At 50.4% G+C, this 23,856-nt stretch overlaps 2 protein-coding genes across 12 annotated transcripts in view; one reads left to right on the top strand and one right to left on the bottom strand.

The window, feature by feature from the left end:
- RASAL1 (RAS protein activator like 1) overlaps positions 1-1,452 on the bottom strand; it is a 29,385-nt gene extending 27,933 nt beyond the window's left edge. The window contains exon 1 of one of the 4 annotated variants that reach the window (XR_014234149.1): positions 1,242-1,451. Coding sequence is in view for 3 of the 4 variants with exons in the window: in XM_082353981.1 (XP_082210107.1) it covers positions 1,242-1,306 (65 nt within the window). In the remaining variant the exon portion in view is untranslated. Of the gene's footprint in view, positions 1-1,241 lie in introns of all 4 variants that reach the window. The other 3 variants (XM_082353981.1, XM_082353980.1, XM_082353983.1) reach the window with 3 other exon arrangements.
- CFAP73 (cilia and flagella associated protein 73) lies at positions 1,445-23,730 on the top strand. Of its 8 annotated transcripts, none has more exons than XM_082353992.1 (7): positions 7,036-13,416; positions 14,975-15,083; positions 16,005-16,109; positions 16,439-16,639; positions 17,159-17,380; positions 17,665-17,823; positions 22,554-23,730. In XM_082353992.1, the coding sequence occupies exons 1-7, from the start codon at positions 13,361-13,363 to the stop codon at positions 22,629-22,631; spliced, it is 930 nt and encodes a 309-aa protein (XP_082210118.1). In that variant the 5' UTR covers positions 7,036-13,360; the 3' UTR covers positions 22,632-23,730. The 8 variants fall into 8 exon arrangements, with proteins under 8 accessions (XP_082210121.1, XP_082210118.1, XP_082210116.1 ...); XM_082353990.1 differs by having other exon boundaries at positions 14,975-15,179; XM_082353995.1 differs by lacking the exons at positions 7,036-13,416; positions 14,975-15,083 and adding an exon at positions 1,445-1,523.
- Positions 23,731-23,856: the final 126 nt, after the last annotated feature.

Raw genomic sequence — 23,856 nt, 5'->3', positions numbered from 1 at the left:
CAGATGCTGCATTTGCACAGCAAGCGAGCTCTCTGCTTTCCTCAGGTGCGTGTTTTTTGGGGGTCGCTGATGAGGATGGGGGGTGCTAGAACTGCTCTATGCAGCTTCCCCCTTGACATAGCTGCAGGGTTGGGGAGGGGGGATGTTCATGAAGTCAAAGGCAGGATACTCCTCACAGGGGGCCCACAGCTGGGGGAGTTAGAGCATAGCTAAGCCCCAGCCTGTGCGAAGGCTCAGAATCCACGTTCCTGCTCACCCTGGCCAGCGGGCAAATGCTAAGAGGTTCTCCACCCTCAGCTGCATGCGGCTTGGAGACTCCTGTCCAGGGTTCCCATTGCCCAGACGGGAAATCCAAACCCAGAGAGGACTAGGTTCAAGGTCACACAGCCAATGTCCTGCCAAGGATCCCACACCTGTTTCAGGTGCTGACGCCCTTAGAGCCCCTTCTGGGCTCCAGGCCAGGCAGGAGGGGGGACCCCTCCCCCCATTCTGCTGATTCGGCAACTGCTGACTCAGCCCTGAAGGAAGCACAGCTGAGGACTGGTACTGAGGGGAACCTGAGGGTCCTCCAGCCCCATCACACCTGGCTAGGGAGGGGGCTGCAGGGGGAAGTTGGCTCTTCAAGCGGCTTAGCATCCCGGGAAGGTCCCCATTGGGCGGGGAGCTGCTGGCTGGGGAGCTTAGGGTTTTGGGTCAAGAGGACCCCAGTTTCCCCCAGGCCTGGCCGGTGGGCCACCTGGTGACACTCTGCAAATCTCAGTACCAGATGCACACAGAGGAATCCTGGGGCCACCTGGATCCCAGGCCCTCTGGGGCTCCTCCCCAGGGTTCTCTTAACAGATGCCCACCCAGGCTTGGAGAAACCCCACCTCCAACACCTGCCTGGACTAAGAAAGAGAGCCCCCCACCCCTAAACCCCCTCCCCAGCTCTGACAGAATCCGACCCTCTAATCCCCAGGGCTGAAGCCCTGGAAGACCCCCTTTAGTACGTCCCAGGAACAAAGACACCCCTTTCCTGGGGGCGGGGCGGGGCATCTGCTAAGTCTTGGTGTCCCCTCCCACCAGGAAGCGATGGGCGTGGGGCCTCTCGCCCCATGAAGGTGGATCTGCCCCAGTACTCGGTCTCAGACAAGAACCCCCGCCCACTTCACCGACCTTCCCTGGCATGAGGAATGGGCGACCCCCGCCCCATCCCATGCCCGGCACGCCCCCCATCCCCGACTGGCCCCGGGGGTACTCACACGTCCTTGGCGGGCAGCGCCCGGCCCTCCACGACGCGGACGTTCAGGGAGCTGCTCTTGGCCATGGCGCCCAGCCCCAAACTTTCCGGCCAGGAGGGCGTCCAGGTTCCGAGGCTGTACCGCGGCGGGGAGGGCGTCTACATGTCGCCAACAGCGAGCCTGGCACCCTGTCCTGGGATCCCAGCGCCGCCTGTCCGACACGCGGGTAGCTGAGCGAGAGGTTTCCGAAGGAGGAGAAAGGATAGGTGTCCGGGGAGGCGGCGCCCCCGCCAGACTCTACAGGTAGGAGCTGGCCGCCGAGCCGGCTGAAGCGCGGGGGACACCGCCAGCCCGTGCCTTCTCGTCTAGCGCTCCGGGTGGGCAGGCGGGGAGGGCAGGGGGCGGGAGGGGCGGCACAGGGCCCTCCCCGCAATCCCGCCTCCCGCGGGGCCCCCCACCCGCCAGTTCCCGGGGCCCCTCGCGCGCCCTCTGCCGGCACCCCAGCCAAGCGTGCCAGAGCGCACCGGCCTCGGAGCCCTGGGCGCATGGAGACTGGGACTGCCAGGTGGAGAGCCGCCCACGGCCATGATGGGCGTGGCCGCAGGCTCCTAGTGAGTTGGCATCGGGCTCAGAAGACACAGTATGTCCCCTGCCTGCCCTGCCTCCAACACGTTCACACCTCCCCGGCTCTCCCCTGCCTACCATCCCGGCGCCGCCTTCTTGGTCCGATCTCCTTGCCCCACCTCGGAGCAGTATTGGAGATCGCGGGAGGCGTCGCTAGAGAGAGTCACACCCTCCCTGGGGGTCCTTTTCAGAGTCAAGGGAGGGGCCGCGAACATACCCTTCCATCTCTTTTAGTTTCCAATTAAACCCAGACTGTGCGTGCGGCAGATCCCGCGTCACTGGCTGGCACTGCGGGGGAGGAAGCCGCGGCCGGAGGGGGAGGGGAGGGCTTGAAGATCACCACCACAACGATTATAAAAGTCATCTACAATTGTTTGAACGCTTACTGTGTGCCGGGCGCTGTTCTAAGCGTTTTGCAGGGATTATCTCACCTTCGTCCTCACAATAATTCTATGCGTTACTTACTGTTGTACTAGTTCCCCCCCACCTTGTACGGACACACAAACTGAGGTTCAGAGGGATTAAATAGCACTCGGAAGGTCTTACAGTCAGTCATTGATTTGCCTTTCTGGATTTGAATGCTGACTCCGCCACTTGGTAGCTGTGTGGTCTTGGGCAAGTCTCTTAACCTCTCTGTGCCCTGGTTTGGTTTTCTCATCGGTTCATATGTTATTATAGTATCTCGCTCACAGGGTTTTGAGAGAATTAGATGAGATAAAACAGATATGAAGGAAGCAGATGCAGATCTCAGAACACCGACAGGCACATAAGAAGTTTTCAGAAAGTGTTTGCTATTACTATTATTGTTCTTCAAGGCATAGCTCAAATATCACCTCTCCTAGGAAGTCTTCCGGGATGTCCTCCCATGCCAGGCAGAGGTTTTCTCCCCTTTTTCTCTGCTCCCACAGCTCCAGGTTTGCACAGTTTTTGAGTTTTAAATGTGATAATGTGACCGGAAAGGCCTGTCCCAGGACAGATACACACACACTATCTCTCCCCATGAGTTTGTTGTTTACCTGCCTAAGAGTTATCAGAAGGGACTCATTCCGGTCAGGTCAGCCCAGGGCTGGGCACCAATGTGAAGGCTCTACTTATTGAGTTCGGGAGTCAACGCCCAGACCAGCAATTCCAGAGGGCCCTGCCCAGCCACAGGAGCAGCCCCGTGATCTGCTTCCGCGTCTCCCTCCTTGACTTCCCACCCAGCACCCCAGCCAGGCTGGTGAGGAATTCAGATCCCTGGAATTCTCTCCCTGGCTGGCCTCCGTCTGGTGAGTCCTTCCAAAGTCTGGGCCTCAGTTACCCCATCTGGGAAATGGGCCTAGCAGGGCTGGCCCCAAGGCTTAGAAGTATTGCAACATCCTTCAACAGGGTATGAGGGGTGATGCGGCGGCGTTGATTCCAGAGCAGTGGTAGCCCCGAGGGAGTAGTTAAAGCCCTCCCATAATCTTTATCAGTTACCCCAGATCCTCAGGAGGGGAAAATGGTACTTGTTATGCGACTGCTACTTCAAGACAAGTGTCCTGCCTCTCCCCGCCCCCACTCACCTAGGTGGGAGCTTGTGGCGAAACCTTTTTCTTCTGAAAAAGAGACCTCAGATAGGCTATCCAGCCCCCAGGGACCCTTGATGGAACCTGGGGGCCTTGTCCTAGGGCCACCTGAGATGCCAGCCAAACCACCACTAGCTATCTTGGCCCAACTTCCAGAGCTGAGCAGGAAGTCACATTCCCAGACCCCCCCCCCCAGGCTCCCAGGGGGGTTACAAAGGCTATGGACTGTGCCAGCCAGGCCTCCAGGGAGCTAGCTCTGTCACCTATCCAATATCCAGCGTCTGCCCCTGCAATTTGCCTGGAGTTGTGGCCACAGTCTCCATACTTTCCAAATGGCCTGGGTACCTCCTGTTGTTCTGAGAAGCTTTGACCTGAAACTGGAAGAGTGTTTGAGGTCTCCTAGGGCAGCTCCTGTCAAGGAACCAGAGGGGGAAATGTGGCCCAGAGGACTGTGACCTGCTAGAGGCCATTTGGGAAAGAAGAAGGCAGGCTCCTGAGAGCCCAGGCCTGGGCTGTCATGTGGAAAGGGTCTCACCTTTCTCGTGAGATTGTTGTAGAGTTAATCAAGACGGCTGTGTAAGGCACCTGGCATCATTCCTGGCACATAGTAGGTGCTCAAGAAATGGTTAGCTGCCTCCCCTTCCCCATCCTCTAAGCCTCTTCAAGACAAACCCACTATCATCTTCTTGTCAACTCTGTACATAGTCTACCGCCCATGGGATGCATATAGCAGGTGCTTTGTAAAGCCAAGTGGGAGGAGATACTGGGCTGAGGATTTAAGAGCAGAGGTTTTAGCGTTCAGCCAACCTGGGATTGAATCCTGGCACCTACAGGTATGAACTGAATGCTCTTGGGCAAGTGAGTTACCCTCTCAGTGCCCCAGTTTCCTCATCGGTAAATTGGGAATAAAACTAGCACCCACCTCATAGGCTGGGTGTGAGGATGGGATGAATTAAACGTCAAACGTTCAGCACAGCCTGGCATACAGCAAGTGCTCATAAGTGTCATGGCCGTAATGGAACATCCTGATCCCATCACTGTGCCTGACATTGAGCCGCACTGGGTGACTGAGCTCTGAGGCTGGGTCCTAAGGACTCTGTGGCTGGGGCAGAGCGCCAGGCCCAGCCCTGAATTCCAGGGATGGATGGAGCGGCCACACTTCAGTGGAGCCAGTGCGGCTCCGAGTTGCTGAGCTGGGGGAATCTGGGGGTTTGCATCCCAGCTGTGAAATCTGATAGCAAGATCTCAAGATTGGGCTCCTGCACCCCTATGGGCCTCACTACCCAGGACGAGTCCCACCCCCTTCGTCTGAGATGCTGGGCCTGGGGCCCAGGGAGGGCTCACAGACACAGAGTGGAGAGGGCTCCTCATCCCAGAGTGGGGATCAGGCCTGGGCACTGACAGGGGTGTGCTGAAGCCCGCTCCTACTGGTTCCCGAGAGCCGGCTGTGCCCATGCCTTTCCAACCCTGTGTTCAGCAATGCCGCATCAGGAACTTGAAATCAACCACAGTAGGAGAATTTGCACCATGGAAATCAGCAAATAAACACTACAATTTTTTTTGGAGAGGCAATTTAACAACACACCACTGGGTCCAGGATTCCCTGGCCGCATGGCCCTCTCGACCCCATTCCTGAATTCAACACCTTTAAGATTTGATTCATATTCCCCCCACCCCACCCCCTGATACTACCTTTGCCCTATCCTTCCACCAGGAAAGCCTTTACCTTCCTTTATCTACCTATTTTCTGGTTTAAGTCCCACAGGTACAATTAAGATTGTAGATTGTAGTCTAAATAAAGATTAGGAGGGGTGGGGTGAAATAAAGTGCACATAATGTGAGAGCAGTGCCGTGGAACACTAGATAGCTGTGTGGGTTTTTTTCAATATTTGTTTATTTATTTATTTATTTGGCTGCTCGAGGTCTTACTTGCGGCACGTGGGATCTTCTTTGCGGCATGCAGGATCTTTAGTTGCGGCATGCGGGATCTAGTTCCCTGACCGGGGATCGAACCCAGGCCCCCTGCATTGGGAGCACAGAGTCTTAGACCACGAGGGAAGTCCCAGCTATATATAGCTGCAAATGGTATTATGTTCTTGAAGACTATTTAATGACAGGAAAAGTGCTTTAAAAAAAAAAAAAGCAGGTCATAGGGAATTCCCTGGTGGTTTAGTGGTTAGGTCTCCATGCTTTCACTGCCGAGGGCATGGGTTTGATCCCTGGTCTGGGAGCTAAGATCCCGCTAGCAGTGTGGCGCAGCCAAAAAGAAATGCAAGTCGTGGGGAAAACACAGTATATACAACCATATATAGGCATGATACTGATGCCATAAAGTATTATATATATATAAAATTCTTTTCTTATATTATTCTTTTCATATATATAAAATGTTTACATATTATATATAAAATTCTTTTCTTACTTAACAAATGTGTATTGAGCACCTACTATGTACTAGGCAGTGGGGATACAGTGAGGTACACACAGGCCAGCCCTGCTCTCATGGGCTCTCAGGAGGGTGATACAGACAAAAGTAATGGGCAGCTAGGAACAGACTCTCAGTGGGAAGTACGAAGTGATATGTAGACAATAAAGCAAGTACAGAACTGGAGGGCTTTCTCTGACATAATGGCACGTGCTTCTTTTTAATCAGAAGTTATAATCAGAAAACAATTCGTACTTCCTCTGGTCTCTGAAAGCCCTGCTGCCCTTGCTTCATAGCTCTGCTCACAGCCTCCGGGGAAGCCTGGAAGGTGGCAGGGAAGGCGGTGATGACCGCCCCCCACTGTCCGCCTGTTGGCACCGCTCTGTGACCTTGGTCTCTTGTTCTCTTGTTTTGTGGGGATTTACATGCTTGTCTTATCTCCTAAATGTCAGGGACAATGTCTGATTCATGCGGTGCCTCCCACGCCAGTTGGCACATAAGAAGGACTCAAAAGACACTCTCTGGGTTAAATAGAATCCAGTTCCCCTCGAGGGCTGGAATCTGGCCTCTCTCCTTGTGGCAATGGTCATATTCTTTTTTACTTCCTTTCTCCCCACGGTGCCTTAACATTGCCAACTCACCACCTCTCCGCTACACCTTCACCCCCAAAGCGGGAGACAGACCCCTCCTCTGGCTCCGCAGACCTGTGCATCTCTAGACGTCAGTTTCCGCTGCTGGGAAGTGGCACCATCCCTTCTGAGACCACCAAGATCGGGGCAAGACAGACCAGCCCGGAACCAGGTTGGGGGTGAGGAGCGTGATCTTTATCTCGGGAACACAAAGCCTCGTTTGTGAGTGCCAGGCACGATTCCGGGCAGGAAGCCACGTGGGACAGACAGGAGGCGGCGGTGGGAGGAGTGGGCAGGATTTCCAAAGCCCCTCTTGCGGGCTGGCTGCCGAGGAAGCAGGGCCTGTAAGTCTCCGCTTCCCACAGCCTGAAGACAAGGTGTGCGTCTGCAGGCTGCACCCCGGCTTCCTCCTTCCTCAGCCCAACTCCACAAAGTGCCCTCCCCTGCCCCCGCTTTGGAATGGAGAAGTAGGAAGGGGGAAGCTGCCCAAGCGTGAGACTGGGGGTTGGGGGAATGGGGGGGTGGGGAGAGTGGATATTTCCAGAGCTTGTGGCTTTGTGGCCAAGGGCAAGGCCAGCTGAGAAGTTGTGTCTTGCTGTCACTTAGCAGCTCCACCCACCCCATCCCCCAGGACGTGGAGACAGAGACAGGGGGGAGGCCCTGCCTCAGCAGGTTGGCAGGGGAGCCCCGGAAGCATTTGGAAGCAAGGCCCCATTTAACAGAGAGGAATGCTGAGGCGTGGGGTGGGGGGGTAGATCCACTGGCCACAGAGCTAAAGCCACAGCTCCAGCCTTCTGAAGACAAGTGTGTAGGGACCTCGCCTCCTCCAAGCCATGAGCAGTTCCACAGCAGGGATGGGTTATCTCTATATAAACAAACCCCAGGGCCCAGCACCTCTCAGCCTGTGTGTTCTCGGAGGAGTCACTTAACCCCCCTGAACCTCCATTCCCTGTTTGTCACTTCTAGCCCGGGTATTGCCCTTCCTTGGCCCTGTGCAGTCCTGACCTGCACCCTCATCCTAGAGTTCTGCACACCTACCTACAGACCTTTGTTCTCTTCTAGGAGGGGCCATATCCTCTTGCCTCAGGGCCTTTGCACATGCTGTTCCCAATACTTGGAATACCCCTCCTCTCCTCTACTCACCCCCCCCAACCCTTCAGGTCTGGGTTTACATGTCACTTCCTCAAGGAGACCTCCCTGACTCCCTCCTTGCACTTCTGCACCTCCCCTGGCAATCCTATCAGCATGTAATGACATATTTGCAGGGTGATTTGATTCACCTGGCCTCCCCATTAGCCTCTAAGACCCATGAAGGCAGGTTTTGTCTTATCCACTGCTGTATCCTCACACAGTGCCTGGCACATAGAAGGTGCTCAATAAACATTGTCAAAAAAACCACCTCTAAAAGAAGAGAAATTAAGAAGGGAAGATTCACACCAGCTTCAAGATGATGGTATTCTCTAGGGATGGAAGGAAGGGAATGGGTCTAAGGAGGAAAAGATCCAAAAAGGGCTCAACTCTATCTGGAGTGTTGTGGTTAAGAGGGTGGACTCCACACCCAGATGGCCTGAGTTCAAAACCCGCCTTAGACTTGACACCAAAAGCACAATCCACAAAGGAAAAAGTGGCAAATTGGATCTCATCACAATTTAAAACTTTGCAAAAGACCATGTGAAGAGAATAAAAAGACAAGCTACAGACTGGGAGAAAATATTCAACAGAGGGCTATCTGGAACATCCAGACATATATCTAGAATATTCAGAGAAGGCTCAAAACTCAACAGTTAAAAAAATCCAGTTAGGACATAGGCAACAGACACGAACAGATATTTTGCTGAAAAGGATATACAGATGGCAAATAAGCACATAAAAAGATGTTCATCATCATTAGCCAGTAGAGAGATGCAACGTAAAACCACAAAGATAATGCTACACACTGATCAGAATGGCTAAAACAAAAAATAGTGATGGGGGCTTCCCTGGTGGCGCAGTGGTTGAGAATCTGTCTGCTAATGCAGGGGACACGGGTTCGAGCCCTGGTCTGGGAAGATCCCACATGCCGCGGAGCAACTAGGCCCGTGAGCCACAACTACTGAGCCTGCACGTCTGGAGCCTGTGCTCCTCAACAAGAGAGGCCACGATAGTGAGAGGCCCGCACACCGCGATGAAGAGTGGCCCCCGCTTGCCGCAACTAGAGAAAGTCCTCGCACAGAAACGAAGACCCAACATAGCAATCAATCAGTCAATCAATAAATCTTTAAAAGAAAAAAAATAGTGATGGCAGTGAGGATGTAGAAAAAAACTGGATCACTTATACATTGCTAGTGGGAGTATAAAATGGTACAGCCATTCTGGAAAAGAATATGGCAGTTTCTTAATTTAAAAAAACCCAAAAAACAAAAACCCTAAATGGCACTTACCATATGACCCAGCAATTGCGCTCTTGGGCTTCTATAGCAGAGAAATGAAAACTTATGTTCACTCAAAAACCAGGACAGGAATCTTCACAGTGGCCTTATTCACAATAGCCAAAGATAGGAAACAACCCAAATATCCTCCAACATGAGTGATTAAACAAACTGAGGTATATCCATCCCATGGAATGCTACTCAGCAATCAAAAAAAAAAAAAACAAACACCTGTAACAACCAGCATGGATCTCAAGAGAATGATGTTGAGGGACTTCCCTGGTGGTCCAGTGGGTAAGACTCCATGCCCCCCAGTGCAAGGGCTCCGGGTTCATTCCCTGGTCAAGGAACTAGATCCCACATGCATGCCGCAACTAACAGACCACATGCCACAACTAAAAGATCCCACATGCTGCAGTGAAGATCCCGTGTGCCACAATGAAGACCCGATACAGCCATAATAAATAAATTAATTAAATACTTTTTTAAAAATAAAAAATAAAATTTCTTCATCCATAAAAAAAGAGAGAATGATGCTGAGTGAAAAAAGCCAATCTCAGAAGGTTACATAGTATATGATTCCAATTACTATACAACACCCCTGACATGACAGAGTAATACAGATGGAGAACAGATGAATGGTTGTCAGGGATTAGGAAGGCAGGAGGGAGGGGGATGGGTGTGGCTATATAAGGTTGGCTTGAAGCATCCTCGTGATGAATGCTCTGTATCTGGACAGTGGCGGTCATAGAAATGGACATGTGATAAAATTGCATAGAATGAGGGAATTCCCTGGCGGTCCAGTGGTTAGGACTCCGATCTTCCACTGCCGGGGGCCTGGGTTTGATCCCTGGTCAGGGAACTAAGATCCCATAAGCCGGCTATGTGGCCAAATAAATAAATAAAATTGTAAAAATTGCATAGAACTAAATACACACACACGAGTGCTTATAAAACTGAGCATTTTGAATAAGGTGGGTGGATTGTATCAATGTCAATATCCTTGTTGTGATCTGGACTGTTGCTGTGCAAGATGTCACCATTGGGGGAAACTGGGTGAAGCAGTATGGAATCTCTCTTTTTATTTCTTAAACTGCACAGGAATCTACAATTATTTGTAAATAAAAAAGCTGGGGCTTCCCTGGTGGCACAGTGGTTAAGAATCCACCTGTCAATGGAGAGGACACGGGTTCGAGCCCTGGTCTGGGAAGATCCCACATGCCGTGGAGCAACTAAGCCCGCGCACCACAACTACTGAGCCAGAGTGCCACAACTACTGAAGCTGGCGCGCCTAGAGCCTGTGCTCTGCAACAAAGAGAAGCCACCGCAATGAGAAGCCAGCGCACTGCAACGACGTAGTCCCCACTCTCCGCAACTAGAGAAAGCCCACATGCAACGAAGACCCAACACAGCCATAAATAAATCAAAAAAAAAAAAAAAAAAAGCCGTATCCATACAGCTACCCATCTTTTAGAATGACTTTTACAAAAACTGACAGTACCAACTGCTGGTGAGGAGATGGAGCAATCAGAACTCTCGTGCATTGCTAGTGTGAATATAAAAACTTTGAAAAACAGGTTTGCAGTTTTTTATACAGTTGAACATGCACTTACTATATGACCCATCAATCGTACTCTTATGTAAATATGCAAGTGAAATGAAAGCTTCTGTTCACAAAGAAAAACTGCACATGAAACAGGCTATATTTATAACTGCCCAGAATTAGCAATAACCCAAGTGGAGGATAAATAAACTATAGTATGTTATCAAATACTACTCAGCAGTGAAAAATACATGTCAATATACACACGTCAATATGAATCTCAAATGAATATTGCTCAGTGAAAGAAGCCAGACTCGAAAGGCTATAACGTATATAAATTCCATGGATGATGGTCTAGAAAAGGCAGATCTATAGGGATAGAGAACAGGTCAGTGGTTGCCAGGGGCTGGGTGGGGACAAGGGTTGATTACAAAGGGACATGAGGACTTTTTGGGGTGATGGAAATATTTTGCATCTTAACTGTGATGGTTACACGACTTTATGCATTTGCTAAAACCCACAGAACTGCATGTGGAAAAAACTGAATTTTACTCTATGTGAATTCTACCTCAGTATTTTTTAAATCAAGAAAACTTAGCTCATGAATCTTGTAACTTTGCATCAATTTATGCAGAAAAATAGTATGTACAACTTAATGCAAAATGCTCAAAGACAAAATGTGCATTATTTTAGCTCCATCTTTCTTTTTTTTAATATGCTCTAACAAAATGCTTGGGGGTTGTTTTAAACGATGTAGGCATTACAGTAACTATAGTATTTTTAAAATAGTGTTACTCTAACCCCCTCACACCGGTCAGAATGGCCATTTAAAAAGTCTACAAGTAACAAATGCTGGAGGCTTCCCTGATGGCACAATGGTTGGGAATCAGCCTGCCAATGCAGGGGACATGGGTTCGAGCCCTGATCCAGGAAGATCCCACATGCCAAGGAGCAACGAAGCCCATGCACCACAACTACTGAGCCTGCGCTCTAGAGCCTGTACGCCACAACTACTGAGCCCGCATGCCACAACTACTGAAGTCTGCACGCCTAGAGCCCGTGCTCTGCAACGAGAGAAGCCACCACAATGAGAAGCCCGCACGCCACAGTGAAGAGTAGCCCCTGCTCGCTGCAGCTAGAGGAAGCCCACGCACAGAAGCGACGACCCAATTCAGCCAAACATAAATAGATAAAAAAATAAATTTATGGAAAAAACCACAAACAAATGCTGGAGAGGGTGTGGAGAAGAGGGAACCCTCCTACACTGTTGGTAGGAACGTAAATTGGTGCAGTCACTATGGAAAACAGTATGGAGAGTCCTCAAAAAACTAAAAATAGAGTTACCATATGATCCAGCAATTCTACTCCTGGGCATATATCCGGACAAAACTCTAATTTGAAAAGATACATGCACTCCAGTGTTCATAGCAGCACTATTTACAATAGTCAAGACATGGAAACAACCTAAATGTCCATCAGCAGATGAATGGATAAAGAAGATGTGGTGTACATATATACAGTGGAATACTACTCAGCCATAAAAAAGAATGAAATAATGCCACTTGCAGCAGCATGGATGGACGTAGAGATTATCACACTAAGTGAAGTAAGTCAGAAAGGGAAAGACAAATACCATATGATATCACATATATGTGGAATCTAAAATATGACACAAATGAACTTATCTACGAAACAAAAACAGACCCACAGATATAGAGAACAGACTTATGGTTGCCAAAGGGAAGGGGGGTAGGGGAGGGATGGATTGGAAGTTTGGGATTAGCAGATGCAAACTATTATATATAGAATGGATAAACAACGAAGTCCTACTTTGTTCCCCTACCACAGGGAACTATATTCAATATCCTGTGATATCCTGTGATAAACCATAATGGAAAAGAGTATGAAAAAGAATACATATATATGTATAACTGAATCATATATAACTGAATCACTTTGCTGTACAGAAGAAATTAACACAACAGTGTAAATCAATTATACCTCAATAAAAATTTTTTAAAAAGTGTTACTCTACAAAAAGAAAATACATTTCCTTACATGAAAAAACAAATTATTTAAAACGGAAAAATAAAACGATTGGAAACAAAGAGGACAAGACGCTCGTGTTTGTTATTTCCAGTTGGAGGACCCATGAGTATTTGTAATATTACTCTGGGTACTTTTCCCTATTACCACTCCCGGCAGTTCTGTTTTAAAGATTAAATTAGATACCGTAAGTAGAGTACTCAGGGCAGTGTCTGACCCACTGTAATTGCGCAAACTATGTCACCTCCTCCCCTACCCCCCATCCTCCAAATGCAGATTATGGGTCCCTTCCAAGTTGGTTTCCACCAGGTAGTGCTGATGGCCCCTCTGCTTTATCTCCCTAACGAGGCTGGGGGCTCCGTGAGACAAGGCTAGGGTAGCACCATCCCCAGCAATGGGAGTGGACCATCAAAGGGCTGGAACATAGTAGGACCTCAGCACCTTGCCAGGGAGTGAATGCCTGCCCCCCAAGGACCTGGCAAACAGTGGGTGCCCAATAATTACTCATTTGAACAGACATCTGAGCACACAACCACATTAGTGAGGCCCCATCCCACCCATCCAGGAAGAGGTTTGACCAGACATGGGGCACCAAGAGGGGCAAATTCTTGGCCAAGAGACCCACGTCCTGTTCGCTGCACCTCAGTTTAGATTGGGAGTTCAAGCCTCCTCCAGAACGGGCAGAAGATGTTCCCCTCCCCGCAGCCCCCTCTCTCTCCCTCTCCGGGTGGATTCTCCAGGCCTCAGGCAGGCAATGGAATGTTGTGTCGTTGGTTGCCCGGGGCGACCGAGGCTGGCTGGGTGGCTGCCTTCCGGGAATACTGAGCGTGCAACCCCTCCATCAGAACCCTCCAGGGCCGCCTCTAGGCTAGTGCAAAACTCCAGAAAGCAAGCAAGCCTGGGGCAATTGCCAGGAGAATGGCTGTGCCCTGGGAGAAATATTTCCGACTGGCCTTGCAAGAGAAACTGTCTACGTGAGTGGCGTGGAGTGGCAGGGAGGGCTGAAAGGAGGGCAGGAGCAGGTGGGATGATCCCTCCCTTCCCCCTGCCCCTGGGTTCTGGCTTCCTCGGTGACTTCTTGGTGGGGGATTATTGCCCCCCACTTCATAGAGGAAGAAACTGAAGCTCCGAAGGAAATGGCAATTTCCACAAGGTCTCAGGGGTAGTTAGGGCAGAGCTGGGTCAATGGCTCAGGTCTCTAATCTGTTCCTGATCCCCATCCCTAGTTGATATCCAGCTGAGATTATATCATTTGATCCAAGGTGGGAGGGAATTACTCTTTGAGCTCTTGCCCCCTCTCACTGCAAACTGCATTTTAAAGGAAGGGTGGAGGAAGCTTGTCCGGTGCCTGCCTTGTTTCAGCAGTGTGGCCGGGGACCCCATCTTCAGTCTCAGAATCAGTAAAATGGGAGGGTTTCCCCTAGACCAGAGCTGGGAAAGCCTTGCCTAGTGGAATGGTAGTGCATCCCTTCTGCTCCCTGCACAGCCGACCCTGCGGAGCTGTGTCCAGCCCCTCCTCTCCCCCGTCAGCCTGGCTCCAGATCCCAGCCTCCCTCTGGATCCTCCCCGCGAGGTCAATAGGCAGCTCAGTCTCAACTTGGCCTTAGCGAAGAGCTGATCTCCCTGCTCCCCGCTCAGCCCACTATCAGCAACATCCTTCCAGCATCTAGGTTCCCCTTCGACTCCTTTCTCACCCTCTCGTCACCCCATCAGCTCTGCTCTCCAGTGGTATCCAGAACCGACCCCTCCTTACCTCTCTACTGCACCCACCCAGATCAGAGCCCCATCCTCTCCGCATTATCCTGTGACCCGTCCCTGGTCCCCTGCAGCTGCCCTGCCCCTCCTATTGTCCTTGCTCCCCACAGTAGCCAGAGGGGGTTCCCTCCTCTGCTCCAAACCCTCCCATGCCTCCCACCTCACTCAGAGTCAAGGCCAAAGTCTCCCCTCATCACGGCCCACCGCAGCCTCACCCTCACAACTTCCCTGGTCTCACTTCCCTTCTCTCTGTTCCTCCCTCCCCTCCAACTGCACTGGCCTCCTGGCAGCTCCTTCTACACACCAAGGTCCTTCCCTTGGGGTTTGGCATTGGCCATTCCCTCGGCCTAGACTCTGTTCCCTGCGGTATCCACATGGCTCCCTCCCTCTTCCCCTTCAAGTTTCTGCTCAGATGTCCCCCCCCATAGAGACTTTTCTATCTCCCTATTGAGAGATTTCCTTCAGTCTGCTGAATTTTTCATCTTAGCACCCGCCATGTCCTAGCATTATTTATTATTATTTGCTAGCTTTTTTCTGTGGCCCCCAGCGGGATGGCAGCTCCTGGAGGGCAGGGATCTGTCTGTCTTGATCAGGGCTGCATCCCCAGTGCCTAGAACAGTGCCTGGTACAGAGTAGGTGCTCGGGACAATTTGTTGAATGAATGAAAAATTCAACAGCCAGGAGGTGGCTAATGGGGGTATGTCAGGCACCAGTGGGGAGTTTGGGGGCCCTGACTCTTGCCTCCTTCACCCTTACCTCTTCCTTGAACCCCTCCAGGAAGATCCAGGGGCGGAATGTGGACCACGTCCCACCGCCACTGCTGCGTCTCTTGGAGAAGAGGCAGGAACTAGTGGATGCGGACCAGGGCCTTCAGGCCCAGAAGGAGGTGAGCCACTCAGTGCAGTCCCTGAAACTTTTTGGGACACTCCTCCTTAAAAAAAAAAAAGAGGGGAAAGTGATGGAGCCAACTTATTACTACAAGGTCTGAGACAAATCATCACCGTCCTGAGCCTTGGTTTCCTCGTCTGTCAAATGGGGATCAAATGAGATCAGTGGTTCGTGCAAATAAATGTGCATTGAGCAGCTACTGTATGCAGGGCACTGCACTGGGATCTAGAGGTCTCACCACAGTCCCTGCCCTCATGGGCTCACAGCTTAGAAAAGGGGACAGACAAGTGTCCAGGTGGTGATGGCTGTGAGGGGGGAAGCACTGAGCAGGGGCTGTGGGAGCCCAGAGAAAGCCCCTATCTCTACACAGGGGTGGTCATGGAGGACTTCCTGTAGGAAGTGATGTCTTAGGGAACGCTGAAGGGCAAGTCGGCTTATCCAGCAAAGGGGGACAGGGTTAGGAGGGAGAAACAGGCAGAGGGAGCAGCATATACAAACACAGGAAGGCAAGGACAAAACACAGGTGGGTAAGAGGCTAGAAGACAGTATCGGAGGAGAGAGGGTAAGATGAGGCCCCAAGGAAGAGCAGGAATGCTGACACGCAGGGGCTACAGGAGGGAATTTGGGCTTCATCGTGGGTGGTGGGAGCAACGGGTGGATTTGAGCAAGGGTGCAGTGACAAGATTAAGGGCAAAAGGGACTTCCCTGGTGGTCCAGTGGTTAGGACTCCACGCTTCCACTGCAGGGGGCATGCGTTTGATCCCTGGTCGGGGAACTAAGATGCCACATGCCAAAAGCGCAGCCAAAAAAAAAAAAAAAAAGATTAAGGGCAAAGGATGAGCGAGGTTAAGTGTGAATGTGAAAGCGCTGGATGACTTGAAACCCCAAACACCACGGACACCCACTCCTTACCCCCCAGGTGTTCCAGACTATGAAGGCATCCCTGAAACAGCGGTGGGAACAATTGGAACAGAAAGAGCAGGAGTTAAAGGGGTCCTTTGTCCGCTTTGAAAAGTTTTTGCAGGTAGGTGGAGCCTGTTGGGGGGAGGCAGGGCAGAGGGTCACAAAGTCACAATCCTAAAGGAGCCAGACCGCTCACATAAACTTAAAAAGTGGGCTTACCAATACAAAAGGGAGTGGTGGGAAATACACACTCACTGCCTGAAGCATTTTAAAAAGAGTGGGAGAGGAGTGAGGGACCAAAATCCGAGATTCTGGCTGGATTTGGCCCGCGGGCCATCTGTTTGCAACCCGTGACTCAGCGTGCGAATGTTGGGGCGGAGTGGATGCGGCAAGCTCCGCAGGCTCCCAAGTCCTGGGGGTCGTCGCCTCCTCTCCATCCCTCCTTCCCAGGATGCCGAGGCCCGGCGCAGCCGCGCACTGCGGAGGGCGGCGGAGGAGCGGCAACTGGCCGGCCGCCGGGAGGCGGAGGCGCTGCGGCTTCGGGCTCAGCTGGAGGAGCTGCAGCGGGAGCGCGCTCGGCTTCAGCGCCGGCTTTGGCGCCTCGAGCCCTGCGCGCGCCTGCTGGGGCAAGTACTGGAGCAGCTGCCCGAGGTGAGCGCCCTGCAGGAGGTTTTGGTGTTCAGCGCCACGTGCAGCCCCAGGCAGCCTCAGGGACGGCTTTGGAAGTGTGCACTACTGGAGCGCTGAGTGTATGCCAGGAGTCACCACTTATTGAGCACTAACTGTATGTCAGGAACACGCTTTGTTCTTGAATTCTCCCCAAGGTCCAGTGAAGTGAGTCTTGTTATTGCCAATCCCATTTTACAGATGGGGCAACTGAGGCTCAGAAAGATAACTTACTCAAGGACACACTGGCAGGTGGGGGGAGGGGGAATCCAAACACTCAGTATTAGTTGAATGAAACAGTGACTTAGTATTAATCACAGGCAGTGAAGCTTAGCTGGGCTTGATGGTGGAGGTGGGGAGGGGCCTGAGTAATCACACTTCTGGGGCAGGGGCTGTGTGATGCCCCCATTTCACAGTTGGGCTGAGGAGGCGCGGGGGGTGGTAGGGCGGGGAAGGGCAGGGGGGCTGCAGTCCCAGTGAGTCCCCCTCCCGACCCCATCCCAGTTCCAAGAGGTCTCCGAGCTGGTGGCGCGCTTCGACTGCCTGGCCGACACGCAGGCGGCGCTGAGGCTCACGGAGCGCCAGCGGCTCGCGGAGCTGGGGGAGGCGCGCGCGCGGCTGCAGCGGCTGCGGGACGCCTGGCAGGACGAGCTGCTGAGGCAGGGCCAGCGGCGAGCGCAGCTGCTGGAGCAACTGGAGGCGGCGCGGGAGCGCACGCTGCACTGGGTACCGCCGCCGGGAGGAGGTGGGCGCCAGGGACCCCAGCCTCCCACCGCCGGGAGGAGTGCCATATGGGGCAACGCTTCGTTCATGGGCAGGTTTCAGGCATCGGAAAGAACTTTAGGGCGCAGGAGGCCCTGCCTATGAGAACTTGACACCCGAGTCCAGCACTCCTCTCCCTGATAGCACCTAGGGGCATCTATGACTGGTGGGAAGTGGACGCGAATGTGGCCCCAGGCCTCCTCAGGCCAGCTCACACCTTAATGGGGAAGGGGGCGGGTGTTCTCCAGGAATCCAAGTGTATTCAGATCCAGAACACCGCGGCTGAGAAGACCCTGCTCCTGGGACGCACCAGGATGGCAGCACTCAACCTGTTCCAGCTAGTGTGCCAGCACCAGAGGCGGCCACCTGCCCTGGACATCGAGGACACCGAGGGGCATCTGGAGCAGGTGAGGATCCCTCTTTATGTCACCTCCAGGCCCCTAACCGTTGGGAACATCATGGTGCCTGAAATCCCGCCTTCTCTGGGTTAAGCATGACCCTCTGCGATCAGAGCCCAGTCTCCTAGCTCCGTGGCCGCCTAGCCCCCTGCCCGGGAGCCCTGGGTTGGTCTTGGCTCTGCTGGTCACCTGCTATGAGGTCAGAAGGAAGTTGGATCCTCTCTGGGTCTCAGTGCCCTCACTGTGCAGGAGGCCGGGGTATATACTGATGGGTACAATACATTTATGCCAAGAGTTCTTCTGTCTCAGGATCTAAAACACAAACGAGACATCGATAAGAAACCAGGAGATGGAGACTCACTTTTAATTAGTCCCTGACCCTCTGGCTCCCGCATGGTCAGGCCTTGGCTTCCCTGGGGAGCGTGAGGGCAGCGTTGTACAGTGCTTTTTCTTTCTGCACAATGGCATTACAAATGTCATTGTGTACCAAGTATGCCCGGCTTTTCTATTCACTTGGGTTTGCAAGGTGGTAGAACATGTGACATGGTTTACAACAGAGGGAGGGGGTTTCTGACTTTGGACACTTCTGTTGATTCTAGTGGGTCCCCAAAGCATGGCTCCTTTGAGAAGTGGAGGAAACACCCTCGCCTTTGCCCCATCCCATCCCCACTCCTGTCCTGCAGCCAGAATTCCAACCAAATGCCAAGAACTGGGTCCCCGGAGCCTACCTTTGTGCCACATCCTGAGTCGTGTGGATTCATGTGTACACCACTGTTCTCTCAAGTGTGGCCCGGGTACCCCAAGGTACAAAAGACTACTCTAGGAGGGACAGAAGCTCGATATGAAGCAACAGGCAAAAGCCAGTCCTTTTATTTTATTCTATTTTAATAGATCTTTATTGGAGTATAACTGCTTTATTGGAGTATAATCTTTATTGGAGTATAATTGCTTTATTGGAGTATAATTGGAGTATAATTGCAATACTGTGTTAGTTTCTGTTGCACAACAAAGCGAATCAGCCATATGCATACATATGTCCCCATATCCCCTCCCTCTTGAGCCTCCGTCCCATCCTCCCTATCCCACCCCTCTAGGTCATCACAAAGCACCGAGCCGATTTCCCTGTGCTATGCTGCTGCTTCCCATCAGCCAGCTATTTCACATTCCATAGTGTGTATATGTCGATGCTACTCTCACTTCGCCCCAGCTTCGCCCTCCCACCCCATGTCCTCAAGTCCATTTTCTATGTCGACCTCTTTATTCCTGCCTTGCAACTAGGTTCATCAGTACCATTTTTTTTTTTTAGATTCCATATATATCCATTAGCGTATGGTATTTCTTTTTCTCTTTCTGACTTACTTCACTCTGTATGACAGACTCTAGGTCCATCCACCTCACTACAAATAACTCAATTTCGTTTCTTTTTTTTTTTTTTTTAAAGGGAGTAAGAGTTGGGAAGTTGGAAAGACCTATAAAGACCTTTCTCCAGAGACTCTCTTTTTTTTTAATATATTTAATTCTTTTTTTTTTTTTTAATTTACTTATTTATTTATTTATTTTTGGCTGTGTTGGGTCTTCGTTTCTGTGCGAGGGCTTTCTCTAGTTGTGGCAAGCGGGGGCCACTCTTCATCGCGGTGCGCGGGCCTCTCATTATCGCGGCCTCTCTTGTTGTGGAGCACAGGCTCCAGATGCGCAGGCTCAGTAGTTGTGGCTCACGGGCCTAGTTGCTCCGCGGCATGTGGGATCTTCCCAGACCAGGGCTCGAACCCGTGTCCCCTGCATTAGCAGGCAGATTCTCAACCACTGCGCCACCAGGGAAGCCCTCGTTTCTTTTTATGGCTGAGTAATATTCCATTGTATGTATGTATGTGCCACATCTTCTTTATCCAGTCATCTGTTGATGGACATTTAGGCTGGTTCCATGTCCTGGCTATTGTAAACAGCGCTGCAGTGAACATTGTGGTACATGACTCTTTTTGAATATGGTTTTCTCAGGGTATATGCCCAGTAGTGGGATTGCTGGGTCATATGGTAGTTCTATTTTTAGTTTTTTAAGGAACCTCCATACTGTTTTCCATAGTGGCTGTATCAATTTACATTCCCACCAACAGTGCAGGAGGGTTCCCTTTTCACCACACCCTTTCCAGCATTTATTGTTTCTAGATTTTTTGATAATGGCTATTCTGACCGGCATGAGGGGATATCTCATTGTAGTTTTGATTTGCATTTCTCTAATAATTAGTGATGTTGAGCATCTTTTCATGTATGTCTTCTTTGGTGAAATGTCTATTTAGGTCTTCCGCTCATTTTTTAACTGGATTGTTTGTTTTTTTGATATTGAGCTCCATGAGCTGTTTGTATATTTTGGAGATTAATCCTTTGTCTATTGTTTCATTTGCAAATATTTTCTCCCATTCTGTGGGTTGTATTTTTGTCTTGTTTATGGTTTCCTTTGCTGTGCAAAAGCTCTTAAGTTTAATTAAGTCCCATTTGTTTATTTTTGGTTTTATTTCCATTACTCTAGGAGGTGGGTCAAACAAGATCTTGCTGTGGTTTATGTCAAAGAGTGTTTTTCCTATGTTTTCCTCTAAGAGTTTTATAGTGTCTGGTCTTACATTTAAGTCTTTAATCCATTTGGAGTTTATTTTTGTGTATGGTGTTAGGTAGTGTTCTAATTTCATTCTTTTACATGTAGCTGTCCAGTTTTCCCAGCACCACTTATTGAAGAGGCTGTCTTTTCTCCATTGAATGTTCTTGTAATTTGTCATAAATTAGGTGCCCATATGTGCGTGGATTTATCTCTGGGCGTTCTATCCTGTACCGTTGATCTATATCTGTTTTTGTGCCAGTACCATACTGTCTTGATTACTGTAGCTTTGTGGTATAGTTTGAAGTCAGGGAGCCTGATTCCTCCTACTCCGTTTTCCTTTCTCAAGATTGTTTTGGCTATTCGGGGTCTTTTGTGTTTCCATACGAATTGTAAAATTTTTTGTTCTAATTCTGTGAAGAATGCCATTGGCAGTTTGCTAGGGATTGCATTGAATCTGTAGATTGCATTGGGCAGTATAGTCATTTTCACAATATTGATTCTTCCAAGAACATGGTGTATTTCTCCATCTGTTTATGTCATCTTTGATTTCTTTCATCAGTGTTTTATAATTTTCTGAGTACAAGTCTTTCACCTCCTTAGGCAGGTTTATTCCTAGGTATTTTATTCTTTTTGTTGCAATGGTAAATGGGAATGTTTCCTTAACTTTTCATTTTTCATTGTTGGTGTATGGGAATGCCAGAGATTTCTGTGCATTAATTTTGTATTCTGCAACCTTACCAAATTCATTGATTAGCTCTAGTAGTTTTCTGGTGGCATCTTTAGGATTTTCTATGTATAGTATCATGTCATCGGCAAACAGTGACAGTTTTACTTCTTCTTTTCCAATTTGTATTCCTTTTATTTCTTTCTCTTCTCTGATTGCTGTGACTAGGACTTCAAAAACTATGTTGAATAAGAGTGGTGAGAGTGGACAGCCTTGTCTTGTTCCTAATCTTAGTGGAAATGCTGTGTTTTTCACCATTGAGTACAATGCTTGCTGTGGGTTTGTCATATATGGCCTTTATTATGTTGAGGTAGGTTCCCTCTATGCCCATTTTCTGGAGAGTTTTTATCACAAATGGGTCTTGAATTTTGTCAAAAGCTTTTTCTGCATCTATTGAGAGGATCATATGGTTTTTATTCCATAATTTGCTAATATGGTGTATCACACTGATTGATTTGTGTATATTGAAGAATCCTTGCATCCCTGGGATAAATCCCTCTTGATCATGGTGTATGATCCTTTTAATGTGCTGTTGGATTCTGTCTGCTAGTATTTTGTTCAAGATTTTTGCATCTATGTTCATCAGTGATGTTGGTCTATAATTTTTTTGTGTGATATCTTTTTCTGGTTTTGGTATCAGGGTGATGGAAAGCCAGTGCTTTTTCAGCCAACCATCTGATCTTACCAAGGAGAAAGGTTCAATGCCAGGGGGGTGGGGAGGGGGGGTGGCAACTATGACTTTAACCCCCATAATACTCCCTGGTCTCCAGGGCCTGGGGGCTCACACCCTCTGTGAGCAATGGTAGCTGCCAGAATTGAGTAACCAGGTTTCATTTTCATTTTGTTATTTTTCCGGTTACCCCCTACTTATGGCAAGGAGTAATTTAATCTCTTTCCACTTTTGGTAGAGATATAGTTTCCTTGTCAGATGTTTATTTCGGTGACAAATGTGAAGGAAGAGCCCAAGGATAAGTTTGCCATCAAGTTCTAGGTCTTGGCAGTGGATCCGTGGGTGTTCATTAAGTTTATATCAATAAATAGGTTAAAACAAAATAAAGGAGGGCCCCCAATGGAGAAGATAAGAGTAGGTCATACACCAGTGAACACGACTGATCCAATTAAAAGGAAAAAAATAAAAAAAGAATTGATGCAAGTGAAAATACTAATTCAACTATAATACAGGTGATTGATAGCCAGCTAGAAAACTGAAGGTGCCCGTGAATCAACTGTTTGGGAGTCTTGGACTGAGCCTTTAAAAACCAGAATGGTTTAGGCCAGGTTCACTGCCCCAGGGAACCACCATCATTGCTGTCTAATAAGGGTCTCTACCCCCCACCCCTGCTTTGCAGCCTCTGGGGTTTTGGGGGGTGGGGACCGGACACTCAAGAGGCTGGGATGTGACTCTGGCTGTGTCGGAACCCCCAGGTGAAGCTCTTCATCCTGGACCTCTCCACCATGCTGGCCGGCCTCCATCAGGCCAAGCCCTCCATCCCCGCCTCCTAACCCTGACCCAGGTGAGCAGTGGGGGAGGGGCCCCCAGGAGGCACACAATTCCTGCGGGGTACAGGCTGAGTGGCTCTCACCAGAAAGACGGGAGGGCTGTGCCCGCTCAGATTGCAGTGGGGTGGGCATGAGGGGCACACAGCAAATACTAAATAAATGTGGGCTACATAGGGGGCATCAATCCCACATCCACCATGTGGCCTGGGACCTGGTCCTCCCACCCAGGGCAGATGGGGGATTTTTTTTTTTTTTTAATAAATTTACTTATTTCTGGCTGCGTTGGGTCTTTGTTGCTGCACAGGCTTTCTCTAGTTGTGGCGAGCGGGGGCTACTCTTCGTTGCAGTATGCAGGCTTCTCATTGCGGTGGCTTCTCTTGTTGCGGAGCACGGGCTCTAGGTGCACGAGCTTCAGTAGTTGTGGCACGTGGGCTTCAGTAGTTGTGGCTCATGGGCTCTAGAGCACAGGCTCAGTAGTTGTGGCACACGGGCTCAGTTGCTCTGCAGCATGTGGGATCTTCCTGGACCAGGGATCAAACCCGTGTCCCCTGCATTGGCAGGCGGATTCTTAACCACTGCGCCACCAGGGAAGTCCCCAGTTGGGGGCATTTAAACAAGCTGATGTTTGTCAGGTGCTTGGAATGGGGCCTGGCACAAAATTTCTGGTAAATTCTAGATGAGTGTTTGGTAAGTAAAGTAAAATAAAGGAGGACCAGCAAGAGGGTCACACGGCAGACACCCATTCCCGGGGCGCTTGCTCACAAAGGCTCCTCCGTCATGGACTGGCGCTGAGTGATGGCCATTCTGAGAATCCAGCTACCGGAGGCTGCCCTTGACCTTCCCAGGACCCCCAACAGGGGCTGAGGAGCACAGGGCTTAAAGCAGGACAGAGGCCAGGACAGGTTTTGACCTCTGGGTGTTTGGGGATAGTGTGAACTCCTTCACAGCCGGGGAGCACACTGCACCCTCTGCCCACAGACTCTACGTGCTGTCTCCCTCCCACCGTCCAGTCCCAGCTGCAAGCCCGTCCTGGTGGGAGGAAGGGGACCAACTGCCAGCTTTGGGGCGTTCCCATCTCAGCAAACGACCCATCCTCTGAGCCTGACTTTCCTCATCTGCAAAATGGAGATTCCAGCAGAACCCACTCGGGTCTTGCCCACACGCTCTCGGCTCATCCGCACACTAGCTGCGATTCTAGTACCCGGGCCTGTCCCTTCCAACTCAATGC

The sequence above is a fragment of the Balaenoptera borealis genome (genome assembly GCF_965194805.1).
Source record: "Balaenoptera borealis genome assembly, chromosome: 14".
Taxonomy (NCBI): Eukaryota; Metazoa; Chordata; class Mammalia; order Artiodactyla; family Balaenopteridae; genus Balaenoptera; species Balaenoptera borealis.
This window is presented reverse-complemented; position numbering and strand designations above follow the sequence as displayed.